Raw genomic sequence first — 21,224 nt, 5'->3', positions numbered from 1 at the left:
AGCAGACCATTACCGTAGATTCGGGAACCTGGAAGGTCCATTACTCAGAACATTGAGCTCATAAGGTATGGTGTAAGTAAACATGAAACAAATACAAGACGTAAACACACATACCACAAGAATCCAACTTGTTCACAAACCTGGAGGACAACTCATTCAGCGGTATTCTCAGGTAATAGGAAAAGACAGAGCTTCTGTAACCATCAGTCAACCTCCCATCCCGTCAAACAGATCAAGCAGGAAAAAAGCGTGAAACGTATGATCTACAAATTGTTGCACAAGTGAAAAATGTTGCAACCACACATTGTAGAAGTCCTAACCTTTGCAAAAATCCATCTACAGGCAAAATTGGCATTCCCAACAAATTAGGTGAATAATTCCGAACAAAACCTCTCAATAAAAAAAATTTGTTCACCATCTATGTTACTTCATCCTAAATAATTATTGTTTCAAAGAATGTTTCACTCAATACTTTAAGTTGATAAGTTACTACAGCCTTAACATAAACAATACAGTATTTAAGCACCTCTACTTCCTCAGTGTTAAATATTTTCTTCGCTTGAGCTTTAACCTGCAACCCTCAAATCTGCTTCTCCGCCAATTTCTGTCATCCAGCTGTCGAGAATGCCAATTTCTGACTTTCAGCTTTGAAGGACGACAGCCCAGATGATTGTAACTATAGAAGACATCATGAAACAAAGTCACAATTCCAGGTGCTTCGGTGTGGCAGATCAGAGGACCCAACATCTTGCCTCATAGGTTCAACAAGTTTACAAATAGTAATTGCAGATTAGCGTTTCAAGAATGGCCTAAACTAGTACAAGAGAATTAGTGCTAGACTTGATCGTCACTAATAATAAAGTGCTGGTGTTTTTGTACAGCTCCTTGAATCTCGAACTACAAGAGGCGGCATTTTTCGCATAAGCTTGCGAGTTGAAAGATCTAAAATCATACACACTTATACAAGAATGCCTCTGTTCTCAGGAGTGGTATACAATTTTCTCCAATAATACGATTTAGAGCAATCAATGCAACCACAGATAATAGGAATGGGTAACAACTCAGCATCAGTATTCCAGCCCCCCTAAACACTCGTGTTTAGCAGACATTCTGTCATAGAAATTACCAATGTATATTGCGTCACCAAAAAGATCGCAGTTTTATTTTAAGTGCCAACATTCACTTATGTTTAACACATGAATTATAATAAACATAAAAGATAGGATTTATCGCTATACAAAAAAATGGTTGTTTTATTCAAACACTGGAAAAAAACTCAATTTGTACAATTGTATCCTACACAGCAAGGAAAGTCTATGTCATCTCATCAATAATCACACACATCAAAGCATCCTTGTCCACAGTGCTTTCCTTCTTGCAAATTATGCTGTCTTTGGCAGGCTCACTCTGCCCAGCACAACTGCTGGCCTCTTGCACGTCCATGGGCTCAGACTTAAGGTGTAGCTCTCCCTCTGGAAGGGCAAGGTCATCCGGCAAGGAGGTTAGACAGTTCTGGATCATCTCAACTACTTGTTCCAGATGCTTCTGAAAGCGTTCTGCAGTCTCTAGGCGGTTGCGCTTCTGCACCTCCATCATTACACGAAGGGTCTCTCTGGCCTGATGGGGCCGGTATTCATTGATGAGATGATGCATGTGCACAAAGAGCAGCTTCAGGTCCTCCAGCTTCTCCTCACGTCGGATGGTTCCAGGACTTCTGATCAAAATGTCCAGCAAGTCTAGGAAGTTGACCAAGATGGACATATTGAGTTTCCTCAGCTCCTTCTTGTGGTCAAACTGCAGGGGGCAGAGCCGTTCAATGCCTTGACTCTCCAAGGGGCGAATGATCAAGTCATCACATTGAAACTGGTTTCCAAACATCATATAGCTGTCCTTGACTGGCAGAGGAGGCTTTGGGGCAAGGCCTCTGCGCACATTCTCATCAGTGTATTCCTTTATGTACTGCATAGGGGGCAGTGGAAGGGCGCTTACCTGCTGCGGTTCCCCCATGATGGGAGACGAAAACGTACCTGAAAAACAGTTCAACAGGTTATACTTCAATGGTGGCAGTAAAAAATACACCTAGATACAAATAACTAACAACATATTTTAATATTCAAATATGCTTCTACAACTTAGGCACTATTGGCATATGGTGCACATCCGCAGTATATTTACTGAAATGTACTGACGCTAGTACGACAGAATTAACAATGTATTTTCCTTTTGTACGTTTTTTCTCCGACTAGGGAGCAGTGGCCCACACCTAGGTCGGAGAACGCCACAGGGCTGGACTGGGACTATTCTCTTTAAATCTTCGTACATATTTGTTTGTTTGTGCAGGGGTTTAACACGCCAGTTTCCTGTGCTAACCTACAGGCTATAAAATAAAAATGTACTCTATTTAATGGCACTGTCATGGAAGGCTTTACTGATGTTCACTGAGAAGGGAGGCAGAAACTGGTTCCAGATTTCATGATGATCTGGTTCATTTTCCGCAGGAACATTTTAGCTCTAAGGGACATATACCTAGCAAAGACCAGATTTATAGATGACCATACAACATCGAATACATTTTTTTTTTAATACCCATTGAAAGCATTTTTCCATGGTTGATTTTGGGCCTAAGAACATTTAAATCTGTGAAACAGTTAAAGATAAACGTGCAATTCTTCTTATAAAGGTGTAGGCGTCCCTACACTTTCAATATTTTTATGGGCTGTTACAGGAGTCTAGTTGTTACTTCTGCCCTGCGTAGAGAGAAATTATGAGCAACTAAATCCATTTCGAGCAGTAGTAACTGGGGAACCCAGAAAGCAGCCCAGTCCCACTGAGTGATGGGTGAAATGCGGAAATCTTGAGTGGTGCTGAACAAGAAGCTACACAGACATCAGGATAGTGAGGGAGTCTTAAGAAAGGAACCGTTTTTGGAGACAAGCTAACTTGGAACTAGCCTTCCTCCGCAAAACAAATGAACATTAAGCATAGTCTCTGTAAGAACAGGAAATTTAGCTAATAGCATACCAGTGTCCATCTCAACAGAAGAAGGACGGGGTGGAAGAAAATGAAACTTTAACTGACTAAATGCAGGGCAACAGGAGTTTTTCCAAGACTGGTGATTCTGCATGGAGCTCTGCTCGCAAACATATTATTTAAGTTATCAAGGTGATTCAGGTGTGTATAAAACACAAAAATAATTTAGTGAGATAGCAATCGACGAGCCATGCCGTCTATATCAAAGTACGGTACTAACAAAGCAATACTAACAAAATGTAATTCTGCCAAACTTCTTCAGGTTCGTAGTCATCAAATAGAATACCTGCTGTTGTAGCTAGTGGGTTGCATTTTGCTTATGTTCTTCTAGGCTGGCAATTGATAAGACTGTGCAAAGGGGAAAATGTGGGCATAAGCCTCATATTGGTCACTTTGGTGTATCCATGCATTCCACACCACAGAATCTACCTCTAAATTACAATTACTAGTTTTAGTGCCACTAAGAACTGCGGCGAGATCACCAAGGAGCCACTGCTGGACCGTTATGGCGGTAACCGTGGCACCTTTTCAAGCAATTGAATCATGGTAAGGGAGTGCAGAACATCTTATCTAAATGCTTTTTTCTGTGAGCCCACGGATGCTTGATAATTCACTAATTACTTCAAAATGTTGCTGTGCCATACACTATTACATTCATGAAGTTGTGAATCTTGCCATTGAAGAAAAAGGTCCTTGTGAACATGTTACTTTAGAATGGTTACCTGGGTAACCGTTTGCTGCTGATCTATTACATTACAGTGATACCCAGGGTCGATGGGCATCTTGCAAGGTCATCCTTGATCTCCTCGAAGTGCATGTTGTGCAGTGACTTGTTAGTGGTAGATGCTTTCAAACCGTTGAGTGACCCTCATGACATAAACGTCTGGATACATTCTTTGTTGGATGCAGCACAATAATCGATATTAAGGCACCCATGGTGCTGAGGTCAAAGGTGTGCAGCCGTTAACAGACAAAACTATCGTAACACTGGCAACTTTTGTGGTGGTTTTACCAACTGACCGCTTGTTGGCAGTGTCGCAGTAATCGGTCTATGGTGTATCGGGTATTGCAAGGAGTGTGAAGACTGTGCCCACTGCTGGATGACATTATGTTAGCAGGCTTCTAGTTTGATGGGTCTCTTAAAGGGCTTGGGAAATCGGTGTGCCACGGTGCCTAGGAAGCAGTGCCTCTTCTGTCTCTAATGTGCAAAAAACACTTGGGTTCAATGTTTATGTCTCACAGTCCATCTCCACGTACCTGGATTTCATAATCATTATAGGGAACAGAAGCACAGCTGCAGGGTAATCTGCAGCTTTGCAACAGGAGGATATCTGGTGCTTTTTTCCATCCTCTCCAGTCTGAATGAGGGCCTGCTCATGAGAAGAGAGGGAAACTTGGTGCTGACTGACAACAGCGTGGGTGCCAATGAACCTGGAAGCTAATCATCGGCTCATTTGCAGCACTCATGGAGGGCAGACTATTTTTCCATTGGGGTCAAAACTGCAATTGTGGTGGAGCAGAAGACCGGGGTAAGACCTACAGACAACTCCTTCTGGTTCAGGCGGTTTTGCGAACGACTGCGAACGATGTGAACGCAGGGGTTGAGTATGGCCAGCTCCTGGGGCCACACTGCTTATCAGTTCACTTCCGGGAAATATCTTCCAGCACCTCACAATCCTCTCCCCGACAATACCGGGAAAAGAGAGAGTTATGAGTGCTGGTGTCAGGCACACACGCCTGCCAAGGGATGAACAAGGGCCAGGGCACCAGCACCACAGTGAGAAGCACTCTTTATCATGCCTGTAGCTGCAGCAGCTTCAGGGGTCCAACTTCGCTTGTCAAAAGTATTCGCTGATTCAGTCAAAGGGACCCAGACAAAAGGCTAGAGTGTATCTGGAGTGAGGCATGAGCACCCAACTCCCTTCTAATATCATACTCAATGGTGTTGGTGGGGATGTATGTGTATGTCACTGATATCTACACACACAAAAGGGAAGAGGTAGGAGGAAATTAACCCCTTCCGTGCGGGCGGTTTTCCCCGCCCATGCTGACTCCGCCTTGCGCGGGCGGAGTCATGACGGAACGGTTCCGTCATCCGCACAGCTCACCCGTAGTGCATGACGGAACCGTTCCGTCAGCAGCATTGAAGGGGTTAACACTCGACCTCCTTTAAACAGCTTGCACACACACAAAAAGAAGGAGGCATTGTGCTAGAATTTGCTGTGATCAAAGGGTGGGGATACACACCAGGGTGTTAAAACTGCCCTCACACACAGAAATCTGTGTCATGCTTCATCATAGGGCTTCTAAAACCTCAGCACAGACCGACGATGGAGGTGGAGCAATAAGGAAGGGGAAGGCAATACAAAATGTACAAAGAAACAGTAAGGGATCACAAGTCAAAGAGTGGTGCAGAAATACAATTTAAAACCAGCCATGGGATTTCCAAAACCAACTTTAATATTGGATTCCCTGACCATAGTACAAAGGTCACTGGAAGACCAGTGGATGGTGGTATTTGCAGACTATAATGAGTCCCCTACCCCGCCACTCTGCATAATTGTCGACATGTTTCAGCCTGCTAACTAGAGTACCCCAGCTTTCATCAGGAGTCACAAGAAAGAAGATCCCATGGGTACTAACCCCATCTCCTTGATCCAAGGGTAGAGGGAAGACCCCTTCTGAGTGAAATTCTCAGAGCAAGTATGGAGCGCCACTTGCTCACGGTGGGGAACAGAGTTTCAAAATGACCCAAAAGTGAACTGGCGTGGGAGCGAGAACAGCTCCATATTGTCACACTTTCGTCAAGGTGAGCTGTTTACCACCAATTGTTCCTCCCAGCACTGTGTAGTCACACACACCTTGAAACATATCTGCCACTCACAAGGTGCCACCGTGTGACACACGATATGGGCTCACATCACGCGGTTTCCCGTGAGGAGCCAATATCACACAGTGGCAGGGAAAACAAGCTGAAAACCATTGTAAATAGTGGTTTTCAAGGCTTTGAACTACCGACGCCCATTAAGGGTTGTGAAAACCAGCATTAGCAAGCTTTTCTTTTCTTGAAGGAGGGGGTTTGGGACTGGGGTTCAAAAGGGCCTGCGTAGATACTTCTCAGTACGGTGAGATTGTTCTTCTAGTTGGCAGATATGTTGAAGACCTGTCCTCATTAGCATAACAGTTATTTTTCCATGCTTAGTCAAAATGAACTGAAACAGAATAAAGTGTGCAATTTATTTAAAAAAAACGAATCTGTCCGTAGTCTTTCTGTGATTAGGAGGGTGGGGGTCATTCGAGCCATTCTGCAATGGTGGTATTCACTCTAGCCCCCCTGCTGCCATCTAATGAACCTTTCCTTGCTTCTATGTCTGAGTCACTTCCCAGTTTGTGGTTTAGAATATTTAGTCAACCTGGATGAGTGGTCTTTTTAACTGTGGAACAGCCCCCAGATAGACGGGGAGTGGGGGGTAATCGAAGATCTACTGCTTCCAATCCATACAGTGTTCCCAGAAGATTCCCTCTACCACAGAGGCTGTTTCAAGGTGTGCAATGATTAGTCAAAGAACAGAGATGCCCCAGTCAGCCCTCTTTTTAACTGTAGTCCTGAACTTTGTTTTGTCCCAGGATGACGCGTTAGAAGACACGTTCTCCCTAGTAAGGTTTGTACACATTATGGCAAGCCAGGCGTATATAGTGCAATGAAAACAAAGTTGCATTCTGTTAGGTGGTCAAAGCATAAACTGAAATGTGAAAACGTTCCACTTTGTCAATTAACAGGATTTACAAAACAACAACAGGTAGGACATGCATTAACACCATAAGAAATGTGAGAGAATCCTGCCTTTGTTAGGGACATGAAAATACTTTTTATCTGATCTTAGCAAAACACTATATAAACCCCCTGTCATCTTGCTACCATTTGTTACTGGGGTGTACATCACAGTTGAATTTGTAGCAAGCTGTATAAACGAAAATGAGTTAAATGTTTTTCAGAGGGAACACTTCGTGTGTATAGGTGACAAAGCACGCATTTTAACTTACAACGAACAGTATTCAACGTTCACCATTAAGAATTTTAGCGAGTTACATCGGTCTGGTGGGGGGAGCGAAATGTCCCGTGCATTATTTTTACTCAAAGGGGAGCAACGTGGACAAAGTCAGACAATCACTGCTATTGAACGGTGAGACCTGGAACAGCCCAAGCAAGATCTGCCCCCACTGAGGAGAGGAGCCGATAGGCACACCCGGGAAGCAGATGGTACGATCAAACCAATCCCCGAGCAGTCACCTCGAAAAACTGAAGTCGCACTCACCTCACTTAGCACGGCCCCGTAAGCACGCGAAGAGGGTGTTATTTGAAAGGGAAGATGAACCGTCCAGGTGAGGGCTGGACGGCGGCCTCACCCTTGCTCATTCACAGTGAACTTCAGGCAACGGCAGTAAAGGTGTCTCTCACGGAGTAGTTAATTAAACCACCGGCGCGAGCCAAGGGGAGGGCGGCGCCTCAAGACAAGCGCATGACGAAAGAAGTAGACCGGATGGCTTCCGTCGAAAAAAAAGAATACAACGCGCAGATGGAATCCAACCTAATAAAGCCAAATTTCGAGTCTCTTCCCGCAGCGCCGATCTTTCAGCTGTCACATGTGGTCTCCGCTACCTGAGAAGGATAAATCGAGGCAGTCACCCAATTAAAGAGCCTGCGTTCTATGACAAAAGTGTTTAATATCCGCTCACAGATAGAACATAACAACCGAGTGCAGCAGCTAAAATCTACACCAGAGTCGTGGAGTGTGCAACCAATGAAAAAACCTCACCTTACCTCAGCCAATCCTACATTGCAATACAGCTTTGAACCCTTGACAAGCGATGAACAATTGGCTGGAGTTTTCCAACTAATGGCATGACAAGGAATTTCGCTACCAATCAAATACCGTCGCATATTTCCACCAGTACTGCAATAGAATATGTGGTACATTTTACTCGATTGGTTGAAACCACCAAAAGTGGATGCCCTGGTCCAGATTTACTAGAAGCATGTTAAGGTTAGGCAGGCGTCGCGTTTTTTTACTGCCAAAGAAGACTTTTTTGTGTTTTGTAATTGCAGTCATTTTTTTTATAAAATAGCGAAACAGTGAAAATCTTTTTACAGTTACAATATTAAGCAAAATTAGAAGATATTCGGAAAGAAGATATGATGACTGACATAGGGTGTTCCCTTTCTGTATAGGCAGCTGTGTCCTGGGACAGCATGCCTTTTGAGCTCAGGAACATCCACCATCCACTTCTCAAATCTGCGATTGTAAAGAGCCGTTTATTCAAATGTGTCTGGTTTGCTACTTGGTAAATAAGCCTTGTCAATCACGTACCGATACCGGGTCTTTGTTCTAGGGGAAACACTGAAAAAACAAGCATTTGCAATGCAATAGGTCTCGCATTTACGCAAGTTTGAGCCATTGGCATTGTAAATGACAACGCCTTCTATTTATGTTTTAAAAACCAAAACATAAATAAAAAGCATTGTCATTTACAGTAACAATAGCTCAAACTCGCGTAAATGCGAGACCTATTGCATTGCAAATGTTTGTTAAATGATACGGTTGACTTCTCAGAATCCATTACATTGCTGCACCATTAATTAAATAGATGACTGTATCCGGACTGAGATTACCATTTCTGAGAATGTTTCAACACTGAAAGTAGTAAGTGATGTCGTGTAGTCTAGTGGTTAGGGTGGAGTTAAGAGGGAGGAGCAGGAACGGGAGGAGCCAGTGACAGGAACCACGACAGTTAGAGTAGGGACAGGATCGAGGTAGGACAGCTGAATAAAAGCTCCTATGAAAGAGATATGAGTGTCTGTTATTATTAGTAGCAGGATGCTACAGCTGGCGACGAGGTTGGGATCGGGCTCATCGTGCACCCCACACCGATCTCGTGACACCGTGTGATCCTGTCCCAGGTGGCGATGATGAGGAGTTTGCCATCGCGACCACCGCGATACAAAGGAGCGTTGCGGCGAGGAGTGAGCTGCCAGAAGCACTGCCTGCCTGCCTGAAGCTCCGTGGCAGAGAAGGCTGCGTCGAGCATGCTGCTCTGCGAGTGAATCGCTGGAAGAATCAGCGAGCGCAATCGCGCGCCAAATGGACTTCAAAAACCTCACCCCTGAAGCGTGAGTCCAAGGGAGGGGAACGCGACGTCGGGAGCCCACCCCGATCTTTCCCCATGGTGTCCGTTGCTGGACTGGAGACGGTGGAGGTCTCAGCATGCAGCAGTGAGCCCCTGCACCCGGTGAGTGGAGCCCAAGCTAGTGAATGCTGGATCTGCTCCGGCGGGAAAAGCGCGACCGAGCGCTAGGACCGGGTGCTCACCCCGGATGCGTGAGGAGTGGCGGGGCAGCTGAAGAAACAGAGGTCGGGAGCTCACCCCGATCCTACCTGCCACGCTGGTGTCCAGGGTGTGTCTGGAAGTGCTGTCTGCCTGGAAATCGGCTGCCGGTGAGCGTCGAGTGAAGAGACGTGAGTCTGGAGGCTTGAATGAGACTGAGATCTCGTGGGAAACGAGATTCCCATAGCGGCGGCCATCTTTGAGTCAGGCAACTGGGAAGGACATCCCTGTACAACTGTGAAGCGGCCATCTTTGAGTCAGGCAATCTCCAGTGTAACCACTTGGCTGCTAGGCGTTTTCCTCCCCCTGTGCTGGAAATTGCCATTTTAGTGGCACCATGACGAGCTCAGCTCGTCAGCACACGGCACCCGTGGGTGATGACGAGCTGAGCTCGTCATCAGCATCGAAGGGGTTAATGAAACAAACATTAGAAACTAAAAACAAGCATTGGCACCGGTAATGAAACAAGCATTAGCGAATGCAAGGAGTATAAAAGAAAACAAGCACATACAAGTGCAAGAGGTCAATAGAAGCAACAAGTGGACGCAAATAAGCACAAGTAAATGCAAGAGAACATAATAAACAAACACGAGCAACTACAAAACAAGCTTTGATAAAGACAAGAAGAGAAAGTACAACAAGCATTGGTAAACGCGAGAGTACAAACACTGGCATATGTAAATCAACAAGCATTGACAAATGCAAGAAGTGCAACAGAACAAGCACTAATACAAGTGACCAGAAGGGGAATGAACAAAAGCGACCGTTAGCATCGAGCACTGGCAAGTGCAAGAGGTACACTGAAAACAAGCACAAGCAAACACGTGCTTCAAGTATAAACAAGCCAGAGTAAATGCAAGACTCGACGTAAACAAGCCCAAGCCCACACACGTCTCGAATGAAACTAACACGAGCGAGTGCAAATCCCGAACGCAACAAACACGAGCAAAGGCAAGTACCGAAGTAAACCTTCAGCACCACGCGAAGATAAATGATCAACAGTAAGAAGAGCTAAGAGATCAAAGGATCCAGAAGCGCGAGTGAACGAACGTCAAGGAAGCCTTCTCTTATCATTGACACCACTGGACAACCTGTGCCAGGCCGAAAGGGAACGCAAGAACGAGATGTCAATGGCGTCACGTATCATCGCGGAAGAGTCCCAAATTACCTACAGTTAGCAGGTCACCCTAACAGAATTGGGAAGTTGCTGAGCCACGCATCACGTAAGGAGCAGCTGAGTAGTGGCCATTTCGAAATCATGAAATTCAAGCCTCACTCATTGAAGCCTACCGAGACAGTCACGCTAAGGGCGGACAGGATACAGTAGTCACCCAGGAGTGGCGAACCTTCCCAACATCGAAGGAGACGACTAGACACAGGACCTCAGGCGAAGAAGGTCAGCAAATAAGACTGGAGGCAAAGTGAACAATCCTGCGACGGTAGTAGACGAAACCTTTCCTCCATCATGGCGGGGGTAAATGCAACCCATCGGTCCAATCCCTGCATTGAAGTACCACCCCCAGTGCAACAGACTGACAGTCAGAGTTTGGGTCTCAAATGGAACCGGTGGCTGGAATCACTGGACGATTTTCTTGAGGCAATTGATGAGCGAAGAGATAGAAAATGTCTGATGCTACTCCTCCAACTGGTCGGTCATGAGGGCCGACGCCTAATCAGAACATTTCCCAAAAGGGACACAGAGAGCTATGAAAGACTCCAAGTGAAGCTACATGCCCATTTCCATGCACAGGTGGAAGTGGATCATGCTCGCATCGCTTTCAATACAGCACGGCAGGAACCAGGAGAACCATTGCCGAAATTCATCACCCGGTTGCTAAGTCTGGTACCCCGCTGCTACTTCAATACATTTACAAATGAAGAAGCAGTTCGGCTCCGGATAATCGAAGGCTGTTCAAGCGCAGACACGAAGCGCAAGATTCTTCAGGAGCAGTGGTCGCTAAAGAGAATCATCAGAGGGGCCGAGGTTGGAGTGCGGATAAAAGCAAAAGACTTATCGAAAGACGTGCACTCGAATGCAAGACACATGGATGTCTGGAGATAGACATCCCTCATGTCTGGGGGCAAGGCCCAGGAAACAAACAAAACTGAAAAGAAGGAGGGTGAATCAGAGCCAAGACGAAACAAGAGACACAGCGTCATGGAACACCCCAAGTCACGATCACAAAAGACCAGGATGAATCAGGATTGCGAAAGCGGCACCGATACAACCTCACAGAGTTATTCAACCTCAAGGAGTCAGTCAACAGATGATGATACTGATACAACCTCACAGAGTTACTCAACCTCAAGGAGTCAGTCAACCAATGATGAAAATGGTTATGAAGCAGATGAAGTGTCAAGCGGGTCAGATCACACCCATGGACAAGATGACAGATTGCTCAACAAGAGGGCAAGCAAGACAAACTACAGAAGACAGGACCAGTCCCGTCAACACCGGAAATCGGCACACGAACATCCCCGGGCATCCTCCCGCTATGCACCAAAGTCTATAGATGAGTCTGAGGAAGCGTCAAGCAGCGAGACATATCACCCCAATGGCACAGACGTCAGCACGCCCAACAAGCGAGAAGAAGAAACCAACCACATGAGGAGTGGTAAGCCACTCAGACACCGAAAAGGGAGGGGCACGTGCACTCAAGACAGTTGTGTCAATGGGAAAACGGAGAAGGGACAAGTGATGTCCAGTGAAAAGGGTAAAGACCAAATGCTCCGAGATCAAACTAAAGAAGTAAACGTGTGGTTAGCAAACAATCTCTCCATCGCAACAAAACAAAAGACACATAAAGAGACGTACCCAAAGGAATGTTCCGTAGATAGCTCCGACTCCAGGAGCATGTCGTCCCAGACTACCAACTCAATAAACTTATCAGTCACAACGCCCTCAAAGGAACGTTCTCAAAAGGAATCGGCGAACGACTCCTCCGAGTCGGAAAACATGTCTGTCCGATCATTCGGGTCAACAAAATCATGGTCCCGACCACGTCCATGGCATCAATCACCCGAACGCACAACAGAACCAAAGTCAAGTCAAGTCAAGTCAAGGAATTTGTATAGCGCACTACATACCTGGAGGGTTTCAAGGCGCTTAGGAAGGGGAGGAGGATTACTTGTCAAATATCCACGTTTTAAGTTGTTTTCTGAATGCTAGGTGGTTCTGGGTAAGGCGAAGGTAAGCGGGGAGAGAGTTCCATGTTTTAGCAGCCAGGTATGAAAAGGATCTGCCTCCCATGGTGGTCTTGTTGATGCGCGGTACAGTGGCGAGGGCTTGGTTGGAAGAACGTAGTTGGCGGGAGGGGGAGTAGAAGGACAGTCGTGAGTTGAGGCATTCTGGACCGATGTCGTAGAGTGATTTGTGTGCGTGGGTGAGCAGTCTGAAAGTGATCCTCTTATTGACGGGTAGCCAGTGGAGGTCTTTAAGGTGACCAGAGATATGATCGTTGCGTGGGATGTCTAATATGAGTCTGGCTGAGGCGTTTTGGATTCGTTGGAGTTTCTTCTGGAGTTTTGCGGTAGTACCTGCGTAGAGGGTGTTACCGTAGTCCAGTCGGCTCGTGACCAGTGCGTGGGTGACTATTTTCCTTGTTTCGGAGGGGATCCAGCGAAATGTTTTTCTGAGCATGCGAAGAATGTTGAAGCAGGAAGAGGATACGGCGCTGACTTGTCTGTTCATTGAAAGTGAAGAATCCAGGATGACGCCTAGGTTCCGTGCGTGGTCTGTCGGGATGGGTGCTTTTCCGAGGGCTTCCGGCCACCAGGAGTCGTCCCATGCAGAGGGGGATGTACCTAAGATGAGGACTTCTGTTTTGTCTGAGTTCAGTTTCAGACGGCTTTCTTTCATCCATTCGGCAACTTCTTTCATTCCTTCGTGTAGGTTGGTTTTGGCGGTGCTGGGGTCATTGGTGAGGGAAAGGATCAGTTGAGTGTCATCCGCGTATGAGATGATGTTGAGGTTGTGTTGGCGTGCGATGGCCGCGAGGGGGCTCATGTAAACGTTGAAGAGGGTGGGACTGAGTGAGGATCCTTGCGGTACGCCGCAGATGACTTCAGAGGCCTCGGACTTGAATGGTGGAAGGCGGACTCTCTGGGTTCTTCCGGTGAGGAACGAGGTGATCCATTCAAGTGCTTTTCCATGGATTCCAATGTTATTGAGGCGTTGTAAAAGGGTGCTGTGGCAGACTGTGTCGAATGCTGCAGAGAGGTCGAGGAGGATGAGGGCGACTGTGTCTCCGTTGTCCAGTAGAGTTCGAATGTCGTCTGTTGCTGCGATGAGGGCGGTCTCAGTGCTGTGTTTTGCTCGGAAACCAGATTGTGAGGGGTCGAGGGATTTGTTGGCTTCGAGGAAGGCGGCGAGCTGGTTGTTGACAGCTTTCTCGATGACTTTGGCCGGGAATGGAAGAAGTGAGATGGGGCGGTAATTTTTGAGTTCGGTGGGGTCCGCTGTGGGTTTTTTCAGAAGGGCGGACATGTCACATCAGTCATCGCCATTTCAAGACATGAGTAATATACCGTCACCCCTGATGGGGTCAGCGAGGCTGACTCATAGAACTGACGGAAGGAAAACAAAGAGATGGGACAGTATCTACCAAGTGGAAAAGGATTATCCTGTCACCCCTGGAGGAGGACCAAAAGTGGTGACAGAGATAGACTGTCACCGAATGAGAGAGAAACAGGTACATGACCGGATGGTCAAGGGTTTCGCCAGTCTCAAACACGAGTGGGAGAGGAAGAGACAAACAGAGGCAGCAAACGAGTCCAAGAATCAAGACAGGACACCCATTTCAGATAGTACATTAACGTCTGGCATGCCTGACGGTGAACAGAAGAACAGTGCTGCTCCCAACCTGACAAGACAAAGAGAAATAACCTTACAGGTGGGAGCTCGGAAGAAGACCAGAACATTGTCCACTCCCGAAGGAGATCAACCGTCAATAGAACAAGAGTCACCAAGGAAAGCAGACTGCCACTGCCGAGCTGAGCCTGTAGCAGTCACACAACAAGAAAGAACCATGATAACTGCGGAACCGGATAATAAGCAGCCCACACACAATGGGTTGCATTCTCAAAGGTGCACTCCCGTAGTCAAGGATGTCTTGGTTAAGACACCGGAAAGATTGATCAACGTCAGGACCACCACGGATTCGACACTACTGATGCTTGAAGAACAAGCTGTCCGCCAACCCGTGTGGTGGATTGAAGAATTGCGAACACTGTGGAAATTAAGTTCATTTTGTTAAGAAAGGGGGAGATGTCGTGTAGTCTAGTGGTTAGGGTGGAGTTAAGAGGGAGGAGCAGGAACGGGAGGAGCCAGTGACAGGAACCACGACAGTTAGAGTAGGGACAGGATCGAGGTAGGACAGCTGAATAAAAGCTCCTATGAAAGAGATATGAGTGTCTGTTATTATTAGTAGCAGGATGCTACAAGTACCAGACTAAACATTTGCGTAAGGAATATTGTTATGTGTGCTTAGTTAAGGGGCAGTGTTTGGTTTAAGTGAAGCAGGCCTGCCAAGTGTCACATCAGGTGTGACACTAACGCATTTCAGTGTGGTGTGCCGCATCACCGCACTGAAATGCGTTGTCATGCATAATGCATGTGTCTCACAGCAGACAATGAAGTGCTGGCTGGCTGTTAAAACTGTTTAGTGTGGCAGCGCGCCGTGCCGCCACTGCTCTCACAGGCTTGCAGTTGACCTAAATTAAGGCTGCTTGCAGGGTGACTCACACTGATACAATGTATCACCTTCTTGAATCCCTGCGGAGCAGCCGGCCAATCATGTTGTGTGCTTGAGGCCGCGCGTGAGGGATGTCCCATCCTGCTGCCATAGCAGGTCCGGGAAGTTTATAAATAAAAGTGCCAACTGCCTAGTGTTTTGCGCGGCTCCGCATATGTATTCAAATATGGCGCTTGCAGCGTCGTGCTGCCTGCTACAAGCAGCTTTGCACCGGCGCTTCCATGCGCTATCACTCAGCCGTTTTACTTAACCCCCTCAATTTAACAACGCCAGACCTAAGCGCCCGACTCGAGAAGTGAGTGACCCACCTGGGTAGCAGCGAGCGGCCGCCAGGACAGAGTCTGCATGTCACTGGATGGCCCAGCCCAGGGAATCACTGGCCTGCCAGCTTGGTGGTTGACTATAATTGAGGCGGCCGGCCGGCAAACCCAAGTTACCGCAGGGCGCAGTGGTTTGCGGCCTAAGTAAGCCTGCAGTCACTGCCTTACAGAGAGACGCCGTCGCGTGTCAAGCAATTGTTAGAGTGCCAAACTCCTCCGGACTCTCTACGACTACTTGCCAAGTAAGTGCCACCATCCTTCTGCGGGCCGCGTCGCAACTGACACAGACCCGACCCAGCCGGACTAGGCATCACTTGAGAGAGGCGAGCCTGAGGTGGCGGGTGTGTACGTGAAAATGGAGTGGCTCTCGCTAGCCTGGCCACCGCCGGCCGCTGCAAATTTAAGTAAGTGTGTCTGCCTGTGCGGACCGACCGGGCTCTAAGTCTGGCCAGGGGCATATATTAAAACAATTCAATAAGTTCAATTCGGATGCGGGTCAAAGGTGATTATGCTCCAAATTATGTGCTTCATAGCTTGCCTTGCCTTTCTCCAGTAAGTTCCAAGGGTACACTGACAGGACACACGCACAGGCAAACACACAGACTTCATTGGACTTAGTTAACACACTTAAGACGCACAGTGTGCTGCAGCTAACAGCACAGTCCTCTCCTGCAATGATTGTCTGCAAAATGTGTTCGGTTTGAGCCTGCCAGTGCCTGTATTATTTACAGCTCCTCATGAATGATATAAGGACCGGTGAGCCAATTGTATATCAAGTCCGCACCAGCCACATTGCACAGAGTGCAGCTTTAATTATTTGAAACAAAATAACGGCGCAGAGCAAAAAGATTTTATTACCATGAACTCACACAGTTTACATTAAATTTGTTTAGAAGAACAACTACGTGGGCCAGACTCAGCCTCACTCCCCTGAGGCTGGCACAAGAACCTGTGCTGTCTGCTGGTGCTGTAGCGAGTCGGAGTCAGCTGGCCTTTGCTGACTAATAATTTATTGTGATTAGGCAGCAGCTGAGGAGATCGTGTTCGTTAGAGTTGATAAGCAGTATTATAGGCAAGTCTAATATATCGTCCTGGCTTCCTGTAATATGTGCAACACACTCTCCTGATTCCTGGTGCTTAAGACCTTAGAGTTTCTCTTTGCTCAAATGGGCGTTATTTTTTATACTTACGTTTCCCTCATTTTCATTGCTTTATTTTGCTTGCACGAAAATGTCACATATAGTTGTTGAAATGTCACTCCTATTTACACTAAAGTTATGAAAATGTCACACATAGCAATCTAAAACCTTGGCAGCTATGGTGAAGGGTAGAGTTAAAGTTCAAATTTTGTTGTAGGGCCACTTATTTATTTATTTATTTACACTTATACCTAAAAGAAATGCAGCAAGTTCAAAAGCACGATTTGTGTTTTACACATTGTGCTTTTAAACTTGATGCATGTTTTTTTGCCACAGCTGTGGCTGATTGTGGCCCATTGTTGGAAATATTTCTGTTAATTGCAGCGCATAAGAGTGCTGCAATTAACAGGAATACTTTCACAAAGGCCCAGAAACAGCCCGCAGCCGCACTCTATTAACCCCTTCGATGCTCATGACAAGCTCAGCTCGTCATGTGGTACACCTCTCGTACGCTCATGACGAGCTGAGCTCGTCATGATTGCATTGTTTTCTGAGTTCTTCAGCACAGCAGGGGAATTGCTGCAGCAATGATGGTGTTAAGAAATGAAATGCAGCAAGTTTACAAACACAGCGTGTGTTTTACTGGTCGTGCTTTTGAACTTGCTGCATGTCTTATGGAGCTCGGCTGCGAGTTGTTTCTTGGCCTTTGTGAAAGTATTCCTGTTAATCGCAGCACTGTCATGCGCTGCAATTAACAAAAATATTTCCAACAATGGACCACAATCAGCCACCTGCAGTGCTCCATTAAAAAAACAAATGCAGCAAGTGCAGGAGCTTCTTGTTGCTGAATGCATGGACAGGCTGCTATTAAAAGGAAACTTACCTGCCACTCCCGGCGACACAACCACTCTCTCAGGTGATATGCTGTGTGCGCGCTTCAGATAGGACACTGCGCGCTAGGGCTGAAAGAGGTGCGTGGGCGCGCAGGCGCGCACGCTACTGGGAACATAGGTCCCTGTTACTAATGATTATTACTAAGCTAAATTGATGTTGGGGAGCAGCCCCGGTCTAGCAGGGGTGCCGGGTGGGCTAGTCCCTCCCCAACTAGACCTTTGGCCCACCGAGTCACAGCAGAAGATGCAATGGAGAAGGCACCTGTTAAGTGCTTCCTTCATCTCAGCGTCGGAACGTTGTAATGTTTTTTCACTGTCTTTAAAACTGAAATTGGGCAGTGTGTTTTGGGGATAGAATTGGGCAAGCTAACAAATGAACATAGAGATCCCCAGAGCCGGGTTAAGGCTCTAGCTTGCCCCCTAGAACCTACGCACGAGTCAAGCCCAGAACATTTTTGGTATGTAAAACATACAACAAACATCACATAAAATATGATACAGTCCAAAAGTGTATTTCTTTAACATATGGAAGCTTTGACTTTAATGTGTCACAATATAGAGCGGCACACAGAAGTACTTATTAAAAGTGATAGTTTTTATGCATGAGCTTAGAATCAATCCTGCCCCCAACCTCACATTGGTGTAAGTGCCACTAGTGAACCAACAGGCTGTTGCAGGGACACTGCTCAGGAACAGAACTATGCTTGGGGCCATAGAACCTTGGCATGGAGGGAATGGGTTACCATACCACTGCGGTAAATATGAGCCAGAGTCTGGCTGTAGTGCTTCACTTTTATCCTAACCTTACCAGAGAGAAAAGTGAATTTGCACCCCAGAACATAACCCTCTCAGTTATTGCGGTTACAGGGCACAACCTTTCGCTCTCTCACTTGTACTTGTCCACAATAAAATAAACAAGAGACACAAAGGAAGTTTAGAATATTTATTTAAACTATTGTGCACTAAAATGCAGTATTTATGCAAAATTAGAAAACAAATGTTTTCTAAAAATACTGTTAGCATGGTCAATATACCATTAAATGCCCTGTTATGTTATAAGACAGAGTTGTCTAAACCTCCCTTCACCTCTTCTAAGGCTAAATCTATACTACTATTATAAAGAGAGAACTGGGAACCTTTGAGGCGGGTAAACTCGGGAACCACAGCGCCAATCCAAACACCCAATACATCATTCGAATTGTCAGGGTAAGCAGATGGACATAGGCTATATACTAGAAAAAAATATACGTTAGAAGGGCAAAGTACGTTCTTTGCCAAAGTAGTCCCTTGGAAGTAGCGCCATCTCTGAGGTGGGCGTGTGCGCTAACGACGTGGAATTTTAGGCGTGCTGACATCACGGGTCGGCCATTTTGGTAAAGTAAACCGGTCGGCCAGGAGCACGGGCAGGAGCGGCCAGGAGCGCGGAACTGACACCCTGCGAGGTCCGACATGCCCAGGGGTGCACTATACTGGTGGAGTGCCCGTGTCCGGGGTGCGCGATGATGCGAAGTCCGACATGCCCAGGGGTGCGCGATGCTGCTGGAGTGCCCGTGTCCGGGGTGCGCGATGCTGGTGAGTACCTTTCACCTATAAAGTTGGCGGCGCGGAGTGCCGGTGTCCGGGGTGCGCGATCTGGCCCGTGTGCGGCTGCTTGGGGGCCCTGAAGGTGGCGGTTGCGCTCCGGGGGACTGCGCTGTGAGCCTGATTGCCGAGATACCTGACTCGCAGTGCGGGCGGATCGTGAAGGCGAGAAAGTTGCTGGGACTTAATAGCAGGCTGCTGGAGCAGCATTGAGGAGGTGATTTGGGCCCCACGTGCATTGCGCTTTGTAACGCCCTCCCGCTTTTGCTGCATTAAAGGTCCTCTGTTGACTGCGAATGAGATACCCACTGCAACCTTGCGAAACCGGCTGGAAGCTATTGCTATATGTGCCAGGGCTCAACTACCTGCACTGAGGACATTGCTCAATTAGTGGGGGCTGACACATTTGACAGCATAAAATGCAGCATGTGGGTGTGACACACATACATTTTCTACCCCGGACAACGTCGGGCGGGCTGCTAGTGATTATATATAAAAAATCTCTGGGATTAGTGGTGGGCCCCGTACCTTAGCATACAGAGATAGACTCGCTACATCTCAATTGACGCAGTGCGCTTATCTCTGAATTCTCGCTCCATGTGTGTTTTCTGGAACTCTGTGCTCATCTATATGATAAGACGTGTGCTCATAAACAACAGCTGCATTCTCCTGTTATGTCTAGGTGCTAGTGCCTAACCATAGAAAATAACAAGGCATTGTTGTTTGACCTTGTCTGTGGTGTGCAGACTAAATCACAGGAAAAGAACAGAACACAAAAGCATATGCAGGGTCTGTGTGAAAATACAATGCAACACAAAGGCAAGTGTGTTTATATAGTAATGTGTGCAACGGAAAATTCAGCTTACAGCTACACAATTAGGCTAACATAGGGAAAACTACAATGGGCCATACATGAAATACAAAATACCCTTCCATTGGTCAGGATAATAGCACAAAAGAGAATACCAAATGGAATATATGTAGTTTGAAGGTAAACATGCTCAAAGAATAATTACAAAAATGGCATTCACCGAAAACAAATAGAAGAAATTGTCAGTGTGGAAAAGCAGTCAAATGATGCTGTTTCGAGTAATCCATTGTGCTAATTACCAATTCGAAGGCTAAGGACTCCATGAAGGAGTCCGACTGCGTGTGCGATGATTGGTCTACTGCCCAAGCCGCGAGCTCCAAAGAACAAACATGATCTCCCATCACAGCCGATGCCAAGACATTTGCTGGGCAAACTGCATCCGTGTTAGTGAAGCCTATATACTGTGTAGCCAATGGCTCAACCCTCACATTATAAACAAGTTGCAAACCCAGGGAACCGTCCTTGAAATGGGTCGCTAAGGGACTCCTCAACAGCCCAAAATCCAAGGCAGTAGGAATCTGCAAAGTCAGTCAAATGTCTTGTGCCCATTCAAAGGGGCACCAGATACAGTGGAACACAGGTTGCACGCAGATAAGTCAGGCATGTCGAAATGTTAGAGATGAATAAAAAAAATTCTAGCTAGCACGTCAAGAATTTTCAATTCTATTAAGTACACGGAGGCGACGATTATGCTTCTCTTTACTTTACTGGCAGAACAGCAGCCAATGAGAACTTTAAATTAGCCTAACCCGGAAGGACAACCCCCTCCATAGTATGCACCAATCACATAACACTTCATACTATATAATGTTTGTGACGTAAAACAACTTCCTCTTTCTTTGCGAAATACCTTTCAACACAGTCCCTAAACTTGACCGTCGAACGCTGAACACTGCCGATTCCTTCATCGACTTCAATCTGAATTTTCAACCACAGGAATTTCTTCTGCCGATCCCAACAAGAATTACCAGTGACTCCTTAAGTTGGCTTGATCTGTTCTCCTGAAAAGAGAATATACTTCATAATATACCATTCATGGAACGTATGTCCAACAATAAAATGGACTGGAAGAAACCCACTAATAAAATACATAAATAATATCAGCACACTCATCAATATGAACAAAGTCCAACCTCATATTGTAAAATACAGTTTCGAGGGTGGGATAATCCTTGCCTCCGTGTCCTTAATAGAGTAGATCATTTGTGACGCGCTAGCTAGAAAATCTTTTATTCTATGTCAGTCCACGGAGG

The 21,224-nt window shown here is 46.5% G+C and overlaps 1 protein-coding gene across 2 annotated transcripts; it reads right to left on the bottom strand.

The window, feature by feature from the left end:
* Nucleotides 1–1,133: 1,133 nt before the first annotated feature.
* Nucleotides 1,134–20,972, bottom strand: MED7 (mediator complex subunit 7). Of its 2 annotated transcripts, none has more exons than XM_086931229.1 (2): nucleotides 20,822–20,972; nucleotides 1,134–2,027 (listed from the first exon to the last, which is right to left on the bottom strand). In XM_086931229.1, the coding sequence occupies exons 1-2, from the start codon at nucleotides 20,877–20,879 to the stop codon at nucleotides 1,315–1,317; spliced, it is 771 nt and encodes a 256-aa protein (XP_086787355.1). In that variant the 5' UTR covers nucleotides 20,880–20,972; the 3' UTR covers nucleotides 1,134–1,314. The 2 variants fall into 2 exon arrangements, with proteins under 2 accessions (XP_086787355.1, XP_086787356.1); XM_086931230.1 differs by lacking the exon at nucleotides 20,822–20,972 and adding an exon at nucleotides 7,347–7,855.
* Between the last annotated feature and the right edge of the window lie 252 nt (nucleotides 20,973–21,224).

The sequence above is a fragment of the Lissotriton vulgaris genome, chromosome 7 (genome assembly GCF_964263255.1).
Source record: "Lissotriton vulgaris chromosome 7, aLisVul1.2, whole genome shotgun sequence".
Taxonomy (NCBI): domain Eukaryota; kingdom Metazoa; phylum Chordata; class Amphibia; order Caudata; family Salamandridae; genus Lissotriton; species Lissotriton vulgaris.
This window is presented reverse-complemented; position numbering and strand designations above follow the sequence as displayed.

Bases quoted from the DNA above. Each gene is read 5' to 3' on its own strand.
- MED7 (XM_086931229.1), bottom strand. From the start codon at position 20,879: ATGAAGGAATCGGCAGTGTTCAGCGTTCGACGGTCAAGTTTAGGGACT. The intron at 2,028-20,821 runs GTATTTCGCAAA...ACTGTTTTTCAG, and splicing joins TTTAGGGACTGTGTTGAAAG to GTACGTTTTCGTCTCCCATC.